This window comes from Eleutherodactylus coqui, chromosome 5 (genome assembly GCF_035609145.1).
Source record: "Eleutherodactylus coqui strain aEleCoq1 chromosome 5, aEleCoq1.hap1, whole genome shotgun sequence".
Lineage (NCBI taxonomy): Eukaryota > Metazoa > Chordata > Amphibia > Anura > Eleutherodactylidae > Eleutherodactylus > Eleutherodactylus coqui.
This window is the reverse complement of record NC_089841.1, coordinates 174619622-174641756: the sequence shown is the minus strand read 5'-3', so window position 1 is coordinate 174641756 and position 22135 is coordinate 174619622. Positions and strand designations below refer to the sequence as shown.

The 22135-nt window shown below is 44.0% G+C and overlaps 1 protein-coding gene across 1 annotated transcript in view; it reads right to left on the bottom strand.

Moving 5' to 3' along the window:
• ARHGEF40 (Rho guanine nucleotide exchange factor 40) overlaps nt 1-22135 on the bottom strand; it is a 78963-nt gene that overhangs the window by 11173 nt on the left and 45655 nt on the right. The window contains exons 14-18 of the mRNA XM_066603743.1: nt 11048-11261; nt 10767-10853; nt 5957-6181; nt 4865-5035; nt 3816-3993 (exon numbers count right to left, since the gene is read on the bottom strand). Of these exons, the coding sequence (XP_066459840.1) occupies nt 3816-3993; nt 4865-5035; nt 5957-6181; nt 10767-10853; nt 11048-11261 (875 nt within the window). The remainder of the gene's footprint in view (nt 1-3815; nt 3994-4864; nt 5036-5956; nt 6182-10766; nt 10854-11047; nt 11262-22135) is intronic.

Genomic DNA, 22135 nt, shown 5'->3' with positions numbered 1-22135 from the left:
GCCATTCCAGGCCGCTGTACTATGAGAAGGGTTTCAGTACATAACATAATAAAAAGGAGGTACAATACATATGTAATAGAGTGAGAGATGGTACAAAGGGAGGACGCTGCCTGCCAGGGCTTACAGGCCACAATATGTCCTACATTAAGGTTTTGCATAATTCAGGTACTCATGGCCTAAAAATACAGAACAAGCTGTGTCAGGTAAAACAACTCATAGTTGCATCAGATACGCTTTTTGGAAAACAGTTATGAATTTTGTAAAAATATAGCAATAAACAAAGTTAGGTCTCGTTCACACGAATGTTATTTTAGCGCTCTGATAGTCACGCAAAAAAAAAATCGCAGTTATCGGAGCGTTAAATTGCGTGAATGAAAAATAGTCGTGGCTATTTTTCCACAAGTTTACCCAGCTGGCTGCAGCGTCTTGCAGTACACTGACGCCGCAGCCCCGAAATCCCTCGGCCGCCAGAACAATGAAGGGAATCCCCACGGGGATTCCCTTCATTGTTCTGGCGGCCGGCAAAGGAACAGGGAGGGAGTTTAACAATGCGGGGATGAAGGGAATCACTGCAGGGACTACCTTTATCGCTACTGGTGACCACCTTCATCCTGATAGGGATGTTAAACTCCCTCCCCCTCTCTTTGTCGCCAGCTCGCATAGATGCCACCGGCGTTGTGCTGTTAAAAGATAAGACAAGTCCTATCTTTTGATGGAGAGAAATCTCGACGTCAAAAAAAATTGCGCTAACTTTTGACGGGCACGTCAAAAAATCGTTTGTCTGAAAGAACCCCTAGGAAACGATTAGATGCGATTTTTTGGAAGCACCTACTCTGCGTCAAAACAACGTTTGTATGAACAAGGTGCTTTAACATCTGCATTGGGGAGTCCCCTTTCCTGATCCGTTCAGGGAGCAGGAAAGACGAATCACCGCAGCTGAACGCTTCAGTCTCTAGATGGAGACTATAAAAGGTCCACCCACTTTCGCAAATGGCTGGCTTTGTTACTGTGAATGCGCACAGTCAGACACCGATGCTGCATGCTGACATCTCTTACTACCTCGTTCTATATATTATGATGTCATGTTAGGGGTTTATGCTCTTAGGAGGGTTAAAAAGCAGCTATGGCAGCTTTCTCTGTCCCTGTCTGAAGGCGCGGTATAGAGGGGGACATGTTGAATTGGGGGAGATCTATAATTTTTTGGATATTCTTCAGTATTCTCCAGTAAAAAGCTTTTACGGTAAGCGCTAATAGAAAGCCTATGCGTCCCGCTCCCGCACCCAAGCGGAGTCACTGATGGATTTTGTCGTATGACTCTGTAGGCAGGTAGAGGTGACAATCTGTCTTTGTGGGAGGGAGAAGCAAAGACTCCCAGACTTTCTCTAAGGCTTCGGAGCGATTTATCGTTGGCACGAGCAGACAATGGCAGAGTTGCAGAGCATTTTGTCTTTCACATTTACTGTACTAGTGAACGACTAAACGATCGCTGTTTACACGCGACGATGATCTTTATGCCTGCATAAAATGAACGACGAATGAGAAGTGAACAAATACTCATTCGTCATTCAATTGTCGACCGTTTTTACACTGAATGAACAGTGGGAGCTCCTTTAATTTGCAAAAAAGATAATGTTATTACTTAGAACAAACACATAGGTAAATGTGGCCGAAGCGACAGAATCTTGCTGGATGCACAAACAGCCTACTCTGTATGGGGATTGCCCAACTGTGTTGGATCCCAAAAAGCCTATTCTTCATAGAAGATCAGGTGACCGGCCGTGGTGTACACGCTGCTATCCCGCTCCTTACGGAGATAACATGCGGCCTCCTCAACGTTTGCATCCGTCCGGCAAGCTGTTCATACTCAGAATGTCCTACCTTTTGTCCAACCGTTCCAAGTAACTGTATACGTGTTTCTTGTACTTACAATACCGCCCACACGTCTTCATGTTGCCGTCACTAAGCTGTTATTACACGATATTGTTAGGTTAGGCCGTATTCACACAGGTGATTTTTCTGTGCGAGTTCTGTCTCAATCCGAGATGGAAAAAAACTTCAAGTGAATGGAAAAGAACTAGAGATGAGCGAACGTACTCGGTAAAGCACTACTCGTCCGAGTAATGTGCTTTATCCGAGTACCTCCCCGCTCGTCCTGAAAGATTCGGGGAGCGCCGCGGAGCGGGGAGCTGCAGGGGAGAGCGGGGAGGAACGGAGGGGAGATCTTTCTCTCCTTCTCTCCCGCCCGCTCTCCCCTGCTCCCCGCCGCAACTCACCTGTCAGCAGCGGCGCTCCCCGAATCTTTCAGGACGAGCGGGGAGGTACTCGGATAAAGCACATTACTCGGACGAGTAGTGCTTATCCGAGTACGTTCGCTCATCTCTAAAAAGAACCCATTCACTTGAATGAGTTCATTCAAAAGAACAATTTTTCAATTGGACTGATATTTTAAGTCTGTCATTTCTTGGACGACATTAAAGGCTGTTTTACGCGGAACAATTATCGTTGAAAAAAATCGTTCAAAGTAAAAATGAATGATAATTTTTCAGTGTAAACGCAGCAAATGATCGAATGACGAATGATAAATCGGTCGCTTTTTTGTTTAGCATTCATTTTATGCAGGACTAAAGATCATCGTTGGCTCGTTTAGTTATCGCTCAGTTTAGATACCGATCGTCCAGTCCTTCTCAGTCACTTATACCAGTGTTTCCCAACTCCAGTCCTCAGGGACCGCCAACAGATCATGTTTTCAGGATTTCCTCAGTATTGCACAGATGATGTAATTATCGTCGGTCCTCAGACATTGCCACAGGTGTTCTTACCATAGGATATCCTGAAAACATGACCTGTTGGTGGTCCCTGAGGACTGGAGTTGGGGAACACTGACTTATACAATAAATGTGAACGACTGAACAATTTCTTGTTTGAACGAGCCAACAATGTATCTGCTGTATAAGCAGGCTGCAGCGAGAAATCGGCAAGTTTAAATGGACCCTAAGACATGCAAATGTGCAGTATGCCGCACATCAGACCACACATGGCCATACTGCTTCTCCGACTACCTGATGCACACTGTGTATTAAGGCCTATTTAGATGGGACGATTGTCAAGCAAACGATGCTCGCCCCTCGTCCCCGCACATACTCGCTCTTGTGCTGCTGCATGGGAGCTAGTATCACTGGCTCACAGCGGGGAGGCTGCAGGAGATTTCACTCGTCGCTCTCCCCTGCCCCTCTCTATTAACATTCATCTTGTCAACATTCAGAACTTTCTATAAAAAAGATTGAAATATAAAACCTCTCGGGACTTCATTCTATAAGCTGGGACCGAGAACTACTGGAAAAAACAACTCTCACCCTGAAGGACTCTGCGAAAACGTGTATGACATTGTTGCCCATTCACTTAACTGGGTACCATGAAATAGGACATTTCCCCTGCAGCAGGAGACCTGTGAGCATTGGCAGCCTCCCCAGGAGATGTCAGTAGATCAGCAGGGGTTCCAGCAACCAGACACATGCCATCAGCTGATTGCCAGGATGGCTGCGTTTGCCAAATGGGTTGTCCCAATTATAGTATAGGTTTATATGGGTTTTCCAGTTTTTGCAAAAATTCTTTTTCATAATTTTCAACCTCACCGTTTGCTCTCCTGGCTCAGTCCTGACAACTAAATGAAACACGGCAGCAGCACATACATCACATATATCACTCCTGCAGCGGTTCTTTCTTAGCAATAAACCAGATCATCTCTGCTAACATTTAGAACCACATTTTTTAAGATAGTTTTATTCAATAAGGTTGAACAGATAATTGGGACTTACCTTTGCATAGTCCTCCTTGATCCCACAACAGTTTAGTGATCTCATTAGTCCAAGTCTCTTTCACATGTGATGTCTCTGCCTGGAGAAGTAATGTCTCGCGAGACTTTTGACGGCGGAACCAGAGTTCAATTCGTGTGTCTCCCTCTGTAGCATTCTCAGTGAGCCCCATGTCAGCTGTCTAAATTACAAGATGCATGCTTAGAGCTGTCCTTTTATATTCTTAACTTTGATTTACATGGTTGGGCTCAGAGGTTGCAATAATACTATAGAACCTCTTCATATGTACTGTCAAGGCAGTGTCTGGCACTTTTTCTATTGATGACCTATTCTTAGGATGATAGGTGGAGGTCCATTGCTCAGGATCGCCACTGATCAGCTGATTCGCAGGACCGCTGTCAGTATGGACAGCGCTGGAAGCAGATAGTGCTGTCTGTATTGCAGCAGCCTGGTTTGGTGCTGCAGGCACGTGCCACCAACGAATAAGCATTTTTTATACTAGCAAAAAAGACATTATCAACCAATTAACGGGCATTCTGTTGTATGACAATTCACACGTTAATAGGTTGGCTTTACTTCTGCATCATTCTTTTTGAATCACCCTGTATAATACATCCACAGATTCAGAGTTTGAGCTCCTATGAGCTCCTTAAGAATCCTTTTACGTTGTGTTATAGTAAATTACATACTCCTTCTTGGCTAAAAATACTCCTCTTACTCTATTGAAAAACATACAGCATAACCTATGTTAGTAATCCTCATCTTGTGACCCTCACATTGGCCTTATTCAGTTAATAATTAAGATTCTGCGAATGTCCAAAAGCCACCTATTTGGTTCTGTAAGAGTTTTACTGTAAGTTTGCCTAATATGCCGAAAAAAACGTTTTCAGTATTTCGCAAGGACTATGGTTTGACCAGTCCCACAGAGATGTCACTGACCCTGCACTGTGCATAATACATCAATGGAGTGACACCATCAAGAAATGACATTTTTAATGTTAGTAAGCGTGTAATAAGACAGCCCTGCTGTTTATTTTCCTTTGGTTTCTTACCTTAAAGGCTTGTTTGAATCCATAGTTCTCCAGACCTCCCTCTGCCGTCTTCAGCTTACTGAGAAGCAAAAGTTTTTGGAATAAGAACACATGTCGCAAGGACTTCTTTCTTCCAGATAACACAGTGAAGACATCCTTAAGCAGGAGGCGACCGTATTCCTTCTCATCCACCTAAGCAAGAATATAATAAGACCAAAGAGTTATATTATGTTTAAGTTTCAGAAAAGTTATAGTCAGTTAAGCAGCTGGTACAAAATTAACCTAAGATGGTATATAGACGTGGAATCTGTCATCATATTTTTTCCTGCGCTCTAACTGCAATTTAAGAAATCACTTGATATTTAACCAGGACTGAATTTATATCTCAGTAGCCCATGAGCATTGTAGTCACATCCGATTAATAAAGCTACACCAAAAATGAAGCCCTTGCAGATAAACAACATGGCAAATAAATGTTATTTTATTGCAGAATCATTAATATGTTGTTAATAAAAAGTCAATACTAGCATGAACAGCTATCTCAGGATCAGCTATAATTAGGCCTTAGGCTACATTCACACAGGCGAGAATCTTGCGCATATTTTGTGCGTTGTGAGATGCACAAAATTTGCACAAATATGAACTTCATTCTTTTGAATGGACTTATTTACATGAGTGATTTTTTTTTTTTACCTTGGAGCGACCCTGACAAGGATACAAATGGCTGCATGTTCTACCTCTCGGCATTCCCAGGGAACACCTCACCTATTGTTTTCAATGGGACCTTAAAAGACATTGCATGGCACTCACATGCCATGCGATGTGCATGCGAGTGCGATGTGTCCCATTGAGATCAATGGGAAACACTTGCGATCCTCTGATGCGCGTCAAACACGCACCTGAGGATCGCTATTTCACAGAAGCGATGTAAGGTTTTTGAATGAAAAACACCTTGCATAGGCATGAAAAGCACATGTTGGCACTTTCTCGCCCGGATATCGTACTCGCCTTTGTAAACTTAGCCTTACGCTGAGGAGTAGGTGCCTTCTCCAGTAATGGGAAGTTCAATCTTGTGTTCATTTGAACAATGCATCAGATGGCCTAGGTTTTTACCTCAAACCCACGAATGGCTTCAGCAGCCACCAGATTCTTGCCGTGAAGCACCAGGGAGCCAACAAGTTCTCGAGCGCTATGTAGTGACTGGCGTTCCTGTTCAGCATCATGGTCACACTCTTGCATCATGTCTCCAAGAAACCGCTGATATTGGTCCAACTGCTCCAGCGGTCTCTGCAGAATACCCCGTGAATCTTCCTCTTCCTTCTGGTCTCTCTTTTTGCCCTGATTGAAAATTATTTCCAAATACATTTATTTTTTCAGAGAATCTAAAAAGGACAGGGGAATTTAGCAGGCAACCGCTGATTTTACAAAACTTATCTCATAGACTCTGAAGTATATACAGTGCTGTGTAAAAGTTTGACAGGGGTGGAAAAAATGCTGCAAAGTAAGAATTATTTGAAAAATAGAAGTGTTAATAGTTTTTTTGGTCATTTATCAAGATGGAAAGTGAATGAACAAAAAAGGAATGTAAATCAAATCTATATTTAGTGTAACCACCCTTTGTCTTGAAAACAGCATCAGTTCCTCTAGACCCCTACAATCACTGTGGAGGCTGGATGTTGACGGCTCCATTTGCATTGAAGTTGGAGCTAGAAATGCTATAAAGGGCATTGGTCTCTGGCTCTGACCACAGTGTGGACGTTTTGGCCCCACTGCAGTGAGTGCGAGTGGTGAGATCAGGTGAGCGCCAGGGGCCCGGAGCAGCGGACTCCCGACGATCAACTACTGATGACCTATCCGGAGGAATACCCCTTTAAATGTACCATAAAATGTATGGTGCCCTAAAATATCAAAAAAGGAAATTGCACAATTTTTGGGTGGTTTTTATGGCATGCATGGTGTGGTAAAAAGGACATGTTCACTTTATTGGGCTAGTATGATATAGAGATAGCACATTTATATAGCTTTAAGGACGAGATGTAGTTTTGATTAGTACTGTTTTTGGGTTTGTATGACTTTTTACGACATTCACCGTGCAGGTTACATAATGTGATATTTTATTAGTTCGACAGTTCAGACTTTTATGGACACAACCATACCAATTGTGTTTTGTCTTTTTTTGCTTAGATTTTTTTATGCACATACTGAGAAAAAGCTGTGTTTTTTTTAACTTTTAATATTTGTAATTTTTTTATACTTAGAGGAAACTTGTCATCATCTTTGAGGCCCATAAATTGTGCAAGGGGCTCAAAGGTGAAGGATCCAGGGGCATTGTGTTTCATGCCTACTGGGTGCGCTGTGTCACCATGAAGTGTTAGTGTGCACACAGTTTGACTCTGTTCAGATCTCTATGGGAGAGCGCGCACACAGAGTTGTCTGAAAAGTCATGCTGTGTGCGCATGCCAACTTTGCAGGATTCAATGCTGTCATGGGGCACCCGGTGAATAGGAAACACTTTTTTAAACTTATTTTACTCCCATAGGGACTAAAAAATATTGCCTTACACTGCACTTTTACTGGCAGTGTACTGAGCGCTGCCACAGCCAGGACATAAAGGGGTTCTACCAAGATTCACTTTTATCACATATCTACAGGATAGGCAGCACTACTATATTTATTTCAGTAGAGCTGACGGAAATAGCCAAGTGGAAGCATTTGTTTATTTCTGGCTAGCTTATTGAAAAAGAATAGAGTAGAGCCATGTATGTGCGAACACTGCTCCATTCAATCGCCTCCTCACAGGACCCCCACTCTTGAAATCGATGGGGGTCTGTAGATAGGTGATAAAAATGAATCTTGGTATAACCTCTTTATTAGGTCCAAGGTCTGCAATTGTATAGTGGGGTGGGAGTGTATTGATGGGTTGCCTTCTGGCTAGCTGCTTAGATACTGTGGAAAGCATTGACTGTGGCATCTAAGCAGCTATCAGACGTGGAGCGGGCTTGGCTATTGAGCCTGTCGCCCAAACTCAACCCTTGTAACCTACAACACACAGTTTTATCATAGGTTGTCAAGAGGTTAAATACATTACATATGAAAAACAAAGGGAAAATCAACATGAACAAAATGAGTTACAGATTCACACGAAGGGAGAGAGGACCCCGCATGTGGGGGCTTACAATCTACAGGGGAGGGGGAAGAAGAAAGTGCCCATGTTGTGGTGGCAGCAGGGTTACAGCAGGTTATAGGCTTCAGGCTCTTTTGAACCTTTATAAAGTGAGGAGAGTCTGATGTGTTGGGGCACCAAGTTCCAGAGTACGGGTGATACATGGAAAAATCTTGGAGATGACTGTGTGAGGAGCAGAGCAGAGAAGGAGCTAAGTTCTGCCCCGCCCCTCCCATTGCAAATAGTGTCGAGGGGCGGAGTGGGGGCAGGAGCTCAGTGCTCTGCTCCCGGCCCAGCCCGCCTCCTCTACCTTCAGAAAGGGACACCGTGTATCCTAAGGCACATTTAAAGAAAAGGGTAAGCTGCTGCCAGGCTCCAAAGTATTTGATATTTGGAAAATTAATATACTCGAATTTTATTTTACCTGTCTGAAGTAATTGGCAGTTTTTTGTTTATGACTTTCCTGTACATTTTGGACTGGCTTCTTGTAATTCTCGTGCATTGTTTGATGTTAGTCCATTTGCCGAGCATAATAGGCAGATAAAATACATAAAAAAGATTTGTATTTGTATGGCCACATCTGTTGTGACTGTTTACTGAAGGGAAATCTCATTGTAATGTTATGTAATATTATGTTATCTAATATATCTCCTGAGGACTACAACACTTAAGGCCCGTTTACACGCAAAGATGATCGCTCAAAAGTCGTTCAAAATAGGGAGCATGACAGGTTTAGCGATCGTTTTGCATAAGCTGCTAATGGGCACTAATGCCTATTAGCAGCTTATTACCTTCATTTGCATTTAAATGAGCCTCCAGGAGCTGTGTGTAGAGAAAAACAGGTGCTCTGTTCTCTGCATACAACAACTTTGCTCTGCCACGGGGCTGCAAGCTGAGTACAATAATCAGTGCTACCCTGTGGTCACAGCATGCGGTCCTTGCTATCAGCTCTCCAGCTGAATTATGGATTTTATGCTCACCTAAAAATCATTGTTCGGCCAAAAAGTAAACAGTGGTAGCATTTACACCCAATAATTATCGCTAAAAAAACATTGTTTAGGCGAATTTTGAGCGATAGTCATTGTGTGTAAATGGGCCTTCATGTACAAGCAGATGTCACACTAAATCTTGGATTAAGCTTTGTTTACATTGTGGAATTTTTGTCTTTCATTTTAGAAGTAAGGAAATACTTCTCCAGGACATCTTCAGTTCAAAGTAGAATTTTCTATCATAGCAAAATATTAAAAGCAACAGACATCCAAGAGAGATGGTGCAGAGAGATGTGTTTCTGGATAGTAGTCAGCTTTAGAGTATTCCTTTAAAGGAATCATTGCCGTAATGAGAATAGCAGCCTGTATGCTATCGCCATGGGGAATACAGAAAAAAGGCGAACTGATTGTCCTATGCTGTTTTCATAACTTTGATAGAAGTGAATGGGAGCTGCGACAACAAAATAGCTCACTGTGCTACTCTGTTTCTATTCACTTCTATGGGAGTTAAAGAAACAGTGCAGAGCTGCCAGATTGGCGGTTTCAGTATCCCAGCCACCTGTGATCATGGATATGAGTCGGGATAGGGTTGGGGGACTCCCATTCTAGCATTTGGTGCGGGTCTTAGGACTGTGTCACACAAATGCATTTGTGCAGCATTTTGCACACACAAAATTTGCACATCTATTACGCAGTGAATAAGACCCATAGATTTCAATGCATTTGTTCACATTAGCGTATTTTGCACGTACATTTCATTTGCGCAAAAAAGATATGCAGCATGCTGTTTTCCTGCACATTTGCACACATAAATAGCTTACGTTTACTAATTAACTTAATTGGCCACTTCAATGAATGGCAGCATGGTTGCGTGTTTTTTGTGTGCGATTTGTGCATGCAAAAGATACATGAAAAAACGAATATACACGTGCAAATACACAGCGCCTATTGCGCAAATGCATGCAGAAATGCGTTTACGCCCATGCGACAATTGGCCTTAGGGGCAGGACTCGCATGGTCATTTATGGCATATTCTGTGGACATGTCAGAAATGTAAGACATTGGAATACTCCTTTAGGCCTCCTGCCCATGACTGGGTCGGATTCCGCCTGTGAAATATTGCAGCGGAATCAGACCCAGCGCCCCCTAGAGACCCAATACTCACCTCTCCGGATCCGCAGCGAGAGTCTCAGCCGACGAGTGTGCGCAGTGCTGGGCATGATGCGCCGGCGCTGGGTTGTGATGCAGATTCCCGCAATACTTCCAGTGTGCTCACAGCGCGAAGTATCGCGGGACGGGCAGCTAATTGACTGCAATGAAAGTGGTCCATGCGATTTTCCGCGATGAATAGAACATGCTGCGATTTTCCCCCGCGAGCGGAATATCGTAGTTGATTTCCGCTTGTGAGCAGGGGAAAATCTGTTAACATAGCATGTCTATGGACGGCTATTGCTGTGGAATTCGCAGCGGGTGTCTCACCCCGAATCCCGCAGTGATTATCTGTCTGTGGGCATTAGGCCTTTATCTTAGCTGTGATTAGAAAATTCTGCTTTGAACTGGAGAAGCTTTTCTTACTTCTATGAGTACTGGATTACCATCTTGAGCACTTTCTGTCCTGCAACTATAAACAGAAGCATGGATGGTACTTGTGTGAGCTAACATCCAAGTGGAGCATGCATGTGTAAGTGGAGGGGATAGTTGTCGGCTAAACGATTGTTTGGCTGACAGCTATCAGAAGTGTATGACCAGCTTTAGTTTCCACATCACTCACCTTTAAACTCCCACTGGGGGATGGAAGGAACAGCTCTACCTTCTGTCTGTTTTTCACATACAGAGAGTATAAGCGTAACTGATCTGCCTAAAAAGTAAATGAATGAGACATAAAGTGTACCAAATTAGAGACAGTTCACTACTGGTGAATGGATTTATGTGTTACAATGTCACACTAAATAGACAAATGATAGCATGAATGTATCAAACACAGACAAATTGTGTGACTCAGAGAGCAGCTGCCAGGAAGAAACAAACAAGGGTCACAGGGCTTGGACTTACATGCTGCAGGAAGCAGTAAGAGACAGTCAGGGGATGGGACACGCAATTCTGGAGGTCTCTCAGGAAATGAGTGTGGAAATTAAGAAGCTGCTCCAAGCTCCCTCTCAGTGCCAGGCCAGCTGGACACGACCCTCTAACTTCCAAAGACCGACGCAGAGACTGCACATAACTTCTTTCGGAGCACAGGAGATCTAATAGCAAACGCTGAGGAGACCTATTAGGAACAATGGAAAGACATATTAAAAATGCAAAGACACATGTAATAAAATATGGCGTAAAATGACCACTAACGATATTTTTGGTAAAATAGCAGCGATTAAATGGCTTATCTGGGACCTAAATACTGATGACCTATCCATAGAATCAGTAGATCAGTGATGTCTGACCCCCAGCACCTTTGGTGATCAGCTGTGACGTCACGTTTATTGGTCACGCGGCCTTTCTGCAGCTCAGCCCATTCGGGAGGGAGTTGCAGAATGAGGCACAGTCGCTATACAATGTACCCGGTATATCATGAAGATGCCTTAGTGCATGCCCTGGCTCCTAATCCTCTTTAAACATCTGATCGGTGGGGGTGCTGGGAGTCAGGCTCTCACCATTCTGCTATTTGGGTGCCCTTTAGTGGTCAAACCTAGAAATATTGTAATATAACATAGTGCATCTCAGCAATATATAACTGAGAAGAGTAAAAAATTGTATTCAGTCTCTACAAGACCTATGAAGACTGATAGGCGGCTACTGAACAATGCCATATACAACTGAACCAGAAAATGAGCAGAAAGCTTTCTTTTCGTGTGACTGTAAAGCTACACTTACCATATGATACCAGTCTATATAATACAGTTACAGCGTAGGTGCTATATTGCCCAGCCCCCATAGGCCAGATTCACACATGGCAGATTTAATGTATATATTTTATACAGATTCCACAATAACAAAAATTCTATCTGCACAATGCACAATCATCTGATGAACTGAAGTGGATTTGAAGGCATCCTGCAGGATTTCTTCTGGATTTTGCAGTGGATTTCCGCCACCGTATTGTGACGTCTGCACTAAGATCCCCATATCCTTCTGCTTGCACATAAACACGGCCGTGGTCCGCACTGATATGAGCAGCCATTTGTAAATAGAGCAGCTCATTTTCACAGTGAAACCACAATGCCTGAATTTTTCATTATGGAACAAAAACATGCACATCTTGCAGCAATGGCCGACTGCCAAAATACAGATTACAGTGATAGCTAGAATGTTCTGTGTATTCTCCCAGTGTGTGCTACCAGGATATGGCTGTTCAGGGGATATTATCTGGAGTCTCACTTCTACAACTATGCTGTGAACATTAGAAAGACGTGGCACAAAGGAGAATTTTAAGGCATCTGCAAGTTGGTAGGTAGGACAAATGAGCTGTAGGTACACATTAGATATCACTACTGCACACATTATAGAATGGTTGATTTGTTACAGCACCGGCCCAAGTTCTGCCTATACAGTTCTCACTGAAATAAACTATAGTACTCCCTGCTGGTAGAGAAGGGTCTACCTCTAAGGCTCCATTCACACAGGGCAGTTCGGTTGCAAAAAAAACTGCACCAGACAGTGCATTTGCAAAACTGCATGCGTTGTTTGCCACATTTTACTACAAAGATAGTAAAAACACACATGCTTTCACCAATGCACTTTTTGGTGCAGTTTTTATTGTAACCGAACTGCCCCGTGTGAATGGAGCCTAAGGCTGGCATGGAGAGGCAAAGTTGGCGTTAGTGAAGTCGTGTTATACTGAGGGGAGCAGAACTACAATTGTGATGATCCGCTCACCTCCACTGGGTTCAAGCAGCAATAATTTTAGTAAGAAACATAAATCCACTCAAGTCACGCAACGGCTCCCGCCTGCAAGGTAATAGCAGGCAAAGCAACCTTATAGGAGCAATTATTTTTACCGCTTGCAGCACTGGAGAAAAGGTCTTAATACCGAGAATACCGATTATTGCTACAGATATCCCCCCCCAGTTTAAATGGTTGTAATTCCCAATGACTATTAATAAAGCACAGGGACAAACTTTGAGGGTGACAGGCGAGGATTTGCACACTCTGTTTTTTGCACAGTCACCTTTATGGGGCGCGCTCACAGATAGGCTCTCAGGCCAGCGTCACACTGGTGTATTTGCATGCGCAAAGTTTACATGTGCAATACACAGAAAATAGAACCCATTGTTTTACCTAGGTATGGGTACGGGTATAGGTAGAGGTAGGGAAGCCCGAGCTGAAATTTTGCTCCCAGGCCCGAGCCTTTAGCAGCGCCCCTGCATGGGAGAGTGTAAGGATTATTTTGTGTTATACATTTGCTTGAAGGCAAATGTCAGAACCAGACCGCTTCAGTCACACTTATAGGCCTTAGTCAGACGGGCGTTTTTTGCCGCGATTTGCGCATGCGTCCGGCGATTTTATAAAACCATTGCTTTGCAATGGTATCGGACACATGAGCGCTTTTTATGCGCTCGTCCGATAAATTAGAGAACAGAAATCGCAGATCGCACCTATCTGCGATTCCTGTTCTCTTCTCTATATGCGCTCAATGGGGCCGGCGGCAGCAGCGCCGACCCCATTGAGAACATATAGAAGACAAATCCTTCTTCTCTGCCACAGCTGTAACAGCTGTGGCAGAGAAGAACGATGTTTGCCCATTGAATTCAATGGAGCCGGCAATACAGCCGACTCCATTGAAAGCAATGGGCTGCCGGCGTGCGCGGGATGAATTGTCGGGAAGGGCTTAAATATATAAGCCCTTCCCTGCAATTCATCCAGAAAAGTGTTAAAATAAAAAATATATATATATACTCACCTGCTCCCGGCAGCCGGAGTTCCGTGCGGCCGGCCTGCAGTGGGTGTGAAGGGGGTGTGAGTCAGACCTGCCCCCTGATTGGCTCAGCGCTGAGCCAATCAGGCGGCAGGTCTGACTCACACCCCCTTCACACCCACTGCAGGACGGCCGCGCGGAACTCCGGCTGCCGGGAGCAGGTGAGTATATATATATTTTTTATTTTAACACTTTTCTGGATGAATTGCAGGGAAGGGCTTATATATTTAAGCCCTTCCCGACAATTCATCCCACACTAGCCCGCAGCGCATTGCTTTCAATGGAGCGGGCTGTATTGCCGGCTCCATTGAATGCAATGCGCTGCACAGCTCCGGCCCGTTTCTAATGAAACGCGGCTAGGAGCAGATTTTTGGGCACCGGTCACGCGATTTGCGGATGCGCATCCGTCATGCGATCCGCAAATCGCGCAAAAAAACGCCCGTCTGACTAAGGCCTAATAGCGCAGTCTTTTCTGGATATCCAAAATCTGTAATGCTTAAGTAACTTTACAGTTGGCAATAAGTGTCTGAGAAAACTATATGCCTGAGGCCGGTGTCACGTGGCGTAAGCACATTTATGCCTGCATTTGCACCACGTTTTTGCGCAATGGGCATTGTATATTTGCACCCGCATGGGCATGTTTTACTGTACCTTTTGTGGACCCAAATCGTGCACATTTGCACATGAAAAATAATACATGACCACGGTCCTATTCATTGGAATTAGTTCAATATGTGCTCTATCTCTGCGCAAATGTGCAGCAAAATAGAGTATGCCGCATATTTTTTAATGCAAACACAATGCCTGCACAAAATAGGCTTATGTTCTATTTACTGTGTATTGCATGCGCAAATGTTTTTTGCATAATACTCTGAGCAATTATGTTCGTGTGAATAAGCCCTAAAGCATGTCCTCTTGCCATACTTTCGCCAAGTTTTTGTCTGGACACCTCTTTTAGGGTGCCTACCCACTTGCGATTTTTTTTCCTGTGATGCTTTGCGTTTTTTCTCAAGAGCAATTAGTATAGAATGTGTTCTTGTCCATCTGGGGTTTTTTTCCCCCGTTTTGTGGGGTTTTTTCACATAGGAACTGTCAGTTGCATATGTCTCCTTATTTTTCTCTTAATGCACCCATGATTGTCAATGGAGGGCTGCAAAAAACGCAGCGAAAAAGCCGTGTTTTTCACGCGCGAAAATCGGCAACGCAAGTGGGTAGGCGCCCTTATATGGTAATAAAAGCAGAATATGTAGGATATGTTCAGATGTGGCGGATTTTCATTAGTTGAAAAATCCAGAGCAAATCCGCGCCGTTTAGTGCGGATCTTTGTTCGGATCCATAGCAGATTTCACCCCTTCAATTCAATTGAAGAGGTGAAATCTGCGGCAGATCCGCACCAAAATCCACACAAAATGCTGCGGATTTTGATGCACAATTGCTGCAGATGTTTTCACAGTGGAAAATCTACAGCAAATCTGTCACGTGGGAATATACTCTTCGGCCACTCTCACACATGTGCTTTTACCGTGCTTACCGTGGCGTTTTGAACGCTGCGGTAATCGCAGTAGAACACGACCATTGATTTAATGAGGCCTCGCAGACCTGCCACAATGTTCGAGTGCATCGTGCTCTATTTTGCCACGTTTTTGCACTTTTTAACACACCTCATCCCCCATCTCAACAAGGGGTACGTTAAAAACCGCTGCTGAACACAGTAACCTGCGTTCGAAAATGTTGCGTTTTGCCGATACTGTGTGTTAAACTACATATCTGTGCAGGCCTTTCCGTTCACAGCATACATATATAGCCATACTGTATTACAAGTGGTATGAACTTAACCAGAGCAATACTGCAGTGTGGCTGTAAAGTGAGCTAAAATATATTTTTATATTTAATCAAAATAGTCCTGACAGCCATTTATACATGGCGCAGCTGTTTGTGTGAAGATCTGCCTGCCAAGGCCATCCATTACACAGCACTCTTTTATCCGCCCTGCTCTTCAAACTATGTGTGATTGCAATCATGCGTTGTGTTAGAAGTATATTGCTATCACATTCACATCCGCTGTTTAACTCGGATATACATCTAAAAGGCTGTTTATAACTACATTGAATGAATGAGATATTGTAAACATATTCTGCAGCCTGTGATGTGTGACACTGAACTATACCTGTGCTGCCATTCACTATCTTGTTTTAGGTTACCGTACGGACAACATGTTAGCATTTATGCCAAAACCAAGAGTAGGTCCATAAATGTAGATGGCAAAGAGGCATAGGCACATGTACTGTAGTGCACCGAATAGTGCCTAAACTACCAGCAAGAACTCAGCCTCTTTCACACGGGAACCTACGTGCGCAGAAATCACGCACGTAAAAAACTCATGGCTATTAGAACCAATGGTTTCCTATGGGAACGTTCAGATGAAGGAATTTTAGACGCGCAAAAAAAATGAACGTTCCCATAGGAAACCATTGGCTCTATTAGCCACGAGTTTTTTATGAGTGTAGCTCCCCTTGTGAAAGAGGCCTCACACTTTAACTACTTCAGTCACTGCTCGTAAGGTCCGAGTACCCAGGCCGGTGGACTCAGATGCCTAAATACCGTTGCCCTGCAGTCTGGGGAGGAGTTTCACCTTGTCTTGTTTGAACACTGCCCCCCTCTAGCCATTTGATAATTGCATTCAGAGGCGGAGATCTCAAACTGTCCCTTATAGGAGTGAAAGCTGAAAGGTTTGCAAATCCATGAAATTCTATATGTCATTCCAGGAAAGGAGCTGCTTACTAACAAAAATGAAGTAAACAATGTTAAAGGGTACTTGTCACACTGAAACCGCAGTCCATTCTGCAGCAAGCATAATACAGAGGAGGAGCGGAGCAGACTGTGTGTACCTCACTGTCTCAACATTTAGAGTCTCCCAATCATACACTACTTCCTCACCCCCCCCCTCTCCCTGTTCAGGTACCCCAAGGCTTCGTCCTAGGACCATTAGGCCTCATGTCCATGGGGAAAATCAGGCCCGCTACGGATTCTCCATGTAGAATCCGTAGCGGGTCCCTCCTGTCCCGCGGACATGAGCGCTGAAAATAACAATTAACTCACCTCTCGCACGCTCCGGATCTTCCCTTTGCCGCGGCTTCATCTTCTCTCCGTCGCGGCCGGATCTTCGTTCTTCGGCCCGGAGGATGTGCACGGCACGCCGGCTGCCTGCCACGCGCATGCGCTGGCCCGAAGAAAAAAGATCCGGCCGCGACGGAGAGAAGATGAAGCCGCGGCGAAGGGAAGATCCGGAGCAGGTGAGTATATTCTTATTTTAGGTCTCCCGCGGATCCGGACGGCTTCCATAGGCTTCAATAGAAGCCTGCGGCAGCCGTCCCCGCGGGAGACCCGCAGGAAAATGGAGCAGGGTCTAGATTTTTTCATGCTCCATTTTAAAAAAAAATCACTTTTATTGACCATCCGTGGGTATTTATCTACCCGCGGGTGGTCAATGCATCCCTATGGGATGCAGATCCGCAGGCAGGAGAAGAGTTAAAATCTGCTGCGGATTTTAATTCTTCTTTTGCCCGTGGACATGAGGCCTTACTCTTCTCTATCTACACCATTGATTCCCAGCCCGGGTGCCGCACCGGCTCCCAGGCTGGAAATTTCTCAGTCGACATTAAATGGGTTTCTCAGGCAGTGCCCCCGGGACACACTAGGTTTGAAATGAAAGCGCTACTTCGACCCCTGAGTGCCCCTCTACTCTTCCTTAGTCAGACCTCATCTGGAATACTGTGTCCAGTTCTGGGCACCCCACTTTAAAAAAGACATAGACAAACTAGAGCAAGTTCAGAGAACAGTTACCAAGATGGTGAGCGGTCTGCAAGTCATGTCCTATGAGGAATGACTAAAGGATCTGAGAGGAGACTTAATAGCTGTCTACAAATATCTGAAGGGCTGTCACAATGCAGAGGGATCAGCCCTATTCTCATTTGCACAAGTAAAGACTAGAAGCAATGGGATGAAACTGAAAGGGAGGAGACACAGATTACATATTAGACAGTGAGGGTGATCAATGAGTGGAACAGGTTACCACGGGAGGTGGTGAGTTCTCCTTCGATGGAAGTCTTCAAACAAAGGTTGGACAAATATCTGTCTGGGATGATTCAGTGAATCCTGCACTGAGCAGGGGGTTGGACCAGATGACCCTGGAGGTCCCTTCCAACTCTACCATTCTGTGATTCTACGATTCTAGTGGCCGGAGCTTGTAATTGCAGGCACAGCTCCCATTGAAATCAATAAGAGCTACGCCTATAATTACAAGTACAGTTCCCAGTGATTTCAATGAGTGCTGCGTCTGCAATTACAAGTGTTGAACACTACACAGGGGTCAGGGCAGGTTGGATCTACACAAGGTGGATTTGCCACACAGACTCTCTGCATAGAAATTCTGTGGTGTTTACAGAAGCAGCAAAGTGGATGAGATATTGAAAATTGGAAAAACTGTGGAAAAAAATAAACACAAAGTTGACATGCGGATTTTAATTTTACAGCATGTCAATTTTATCGCAGTTTCCACTACAGAATTCACCTCTTCTCATTGCGAGGGTGAATTCCGCACAAAAATAAGCGGTAAAAGCCACACCAAGTGCTGTGGGTTTTGAGTCAGACTTTCTGCTGCTGATCTGCTGCAGAATATCCGCTGTGGACATTACACAGCAAATCAGCCCCTTGTGGACTCAGCCTCATGTTTACACATAGCAAAATACTGCAGATTTTCCACAGCAGAAAATTCTGCGGCAAAATCCACAGCATTTCCGCAAAAAACAAAGTCAATATACGCACCATGGGTGTGGATTGTGACTCCAAATCAGCTGCAGTTCCACAGCTGATTTCAGAAAAAAAATGCACTCCTTTTCGCCTCCGAAAGTCTTCGCACTCTCTGTGCCTCCTTCACCAGGTACCTTGTAGCCTCTAGTGAGCACAGCGCCGCTGACCAGGTGATGTGGAAGTGGCCAGCGGCACTGCGCTCACTAGGGGCCACCAGGTGCCCGGAATATTGGAGGTAAAATCATACATCGTGATAAGCCAGGCTGCTGACGACACGCACTTTTTGAAGGGGTACCTGCAGTAAAAAAAAAAAATTCCCAAGGCTGGAAAAGGTTGGGCAGCTCAAATAATCCAAAGGCTCTCAGTACCACCAAAACTAACTCTCTAGCCCTGAAGTTACCTCTCTGCTATCTAGTATCCCGAAGTGTCCATCAGCTTTATCATTCTCTTTCTCTCAATTTCTTAAACTCAACATAGAAAAGACTTGTTTGCTTGATTTTACTCAACCCCACCCCAGCAGCAATCACTGTTAATGGTTCCACACTTTCGCCAGTCTCACAAATCCACTGTCTTGGGGTAACCTTTGATTCTGCCGTATTCTTCAAATTGCATATCCCTCTTGGATAAGACTGCTGCCCAAGCTCGAGACAACAGAAATGCTAGTGTATGCCTTCTTCATATCCCACCTAGACTACTGCAACATCCTTCATTGTGGCTTCCCAGTAAACACTTGCAGACCTCCAATTTATTCTCAACTCAGCTATCCAGCTAATCCACCTCTTACCTTGTAACTACTACTACCGGCCGCCTCTGCCAATAGCTTCATTCACTGGGTGTCCATAGTCTAGTTCTAAGTATTATCAATGACAAAGAAGGTCATCCACCACCAGTCTCCTTCATACATTTCCGACCTTAGTTCCCAATACCTCCCCATTTGTCATTTCTGGTCCTCACAAGACCTTCATCTCTGCTCTCCTCTAGTCTGCTCTTCACATAATTATCTCCAAGTTTTCTCCCATGCATCCCCCATACTCTGGAACTCACTGCTTCAACACATCAAAATCTCCACCACCTTCAAAACCTTTAGGGTATAGTCGCACAGTAGAATCAGATTCAGAATTTTCCACGCAGATTCTTTGTCTAAGACGATGGCAGAAATCCACGGCTATTCTGCAGTGGATCCACATGTGGATTTATCCCCGTCAATGGGAAGAATTTGTGTGCAGAATTTCGGACACATTTCTGTGTGGTTCCACATTAGACATTCCGCGTTAGAAATTTTGCCCATTGACAGGGCTATAGCCACATGTGAAACCATGGCAAAATAAAACGGCTTTAGAAATTCTAAGTCAGATTCCGCTGTGTGGATATATACCCTTAACCCCTTAAGGACCAAGCTGTTTTGTACCTTAAGGACCAGACACTTTTTAGGGATTTTACCCATGTGGGGGTTTTACTGCTCTATTTTTTTTCCTTTAGCTACCAAAATTATTTTTGCTGCGTTTTTTTCCCCGTGATATATAGGACTATTTTTTTTATATCTTTTTCACTGACTTTTTTCCCCGTTTTTTTTGTTTTATTGGGGGTAAAAAGCTAAAAAAAAAAGTCATTTTTTTTAACATTTATAATTTTTTTAAAATTATTTTTATATTTACACTAAAATAAAATACGGGAACGGGTTCCTCTATTTGTTTCGGACGTTTTGATATATAGTATGTATGGTTTTGGTTTACAGGGCTCATACGGCGATGGTTTTTGTTGGCGTCTGCTTTGTGTTATTCTCTTTCTTATGTATGTATTGTTGTTTTATTCTGTTGTTTTCTTTTACTTATGTATGTAATTGTGTTTTTTACTATCTATGTCCCCCATGACGTCATATAAGACCTCTGGGGGACATTCACATTTTTTTCCCCCTTTATTTGACACTTTCCCACTGTAGCTAGGGCGTCCATAGGAGCCCTAGTTACAGGGAAAAGCAACCCCCTATAGTGACATTAGTCACTTGCAGAGCTGCCAGGGTCTAGTCTGACCCTCCAGCTCTGCAGTAGCAGGGAATCCCGGGAGGTCACATGACCCCCCGAAGCTCCCGTAGTGAAAGTAAATTAATCAATAGTGCTCATTGAGCACTGTATATCGGGGAAGCAGAAGGCAGGAAGGGTTAAAAACCCCTCCTGCCTTCTGCTCCTGGTTATCAGCTGTCACTAACAGCTGATAACCCGTTCCTGACTGATTGCAGAGCCAGGAGACTTAAAGCACCGCCGTAATTAACTATCGGCGGTCCTCTAAGCCCAGGACCAGACGCCGTAAATTTACTGTGGCTGGTCCTAAACAGGTTAAAAGCAATCTGAAAATCTATCCATTAAGAAAAGCCTACGACCTATAATAATCCAGCTGCCAATACAAAACCATATAAACAGCTTCTACTGTCACCTATCACCTTCCCTTGTAGATCGTAAGCCCTTGTGGGCAAGGTCCTCTCTCCATCTTTGCTTGGTTCTGTGACTGTACTAATGTCATGAGGTTGATTTTGGTATTGTAACTTTGTACATAGGTTGGTTTGTACTATATTTATGTTATGAGTTTGGTTCTGGTGCTGTATTGATGTTATGAGCTTGGTTCTGGTGCTGTATCTATGTTATAAGCTTGGCTCTGGTGAGGTGTTTATGTACTAAGCTTGTTTCTGGTGCTGAACATATTCATTGAGCTGTTCTGGTGTGGGTATGCTTCTATCTTGATGCTTTATACTAAAGCAGAATACAGGCAGATCGCCTATTAGTCTTAATATATAGTTTTTTTTCTTCTAATGGGGATGCAAAAAAACATTCCACACAGGGTGCCATCTAACTTAAGACTGGCACTGTCTATCAACATTTTTTCTCATGCACTACTTTGCTGCAAGCACAGGGAGTCGGTCAAGTGTTAATAAGATATGAGTCACTAGGCACAGGAAGAATTCCCAAGCTAGCCCGTTGAGTTCCAAACCACAAGGCTGGAAATATAAGAGGCCTGAAAAATGCCATATAGTCATGCTGCAATTTACCAAACCAAAGGAGGAATGACTTGTTGTCTACAGTCTCTATTAAACAAGTGCTAGCAGCCACCGCTAACACCTGCAACTTCAGCCCAGCAATTCTTGATAAATTGCAATTCCAGATGTAGCCCGGCAGTTAGCTTTTATTAGCAATTCTAACGTTAGATTGTAAGATTTAGACTCTTAGCTCTCAGGCTGTGTTTTCACACAGTAAAAGCCGCTTGCAGTTGAAACCCCATCCACCTGCGGCAGTCCGTGGCCGTATGATCTTGCCGATAGTGCTGTCAAAATCGTGCAGACATTTGCTGCCGCAGTTGGGAAAGGTTTTGGCTGCGAGCGGGTTTTGCTTTGCAGGAGAGCAGCCATAAGGCCCATTTAGACACAACAATTA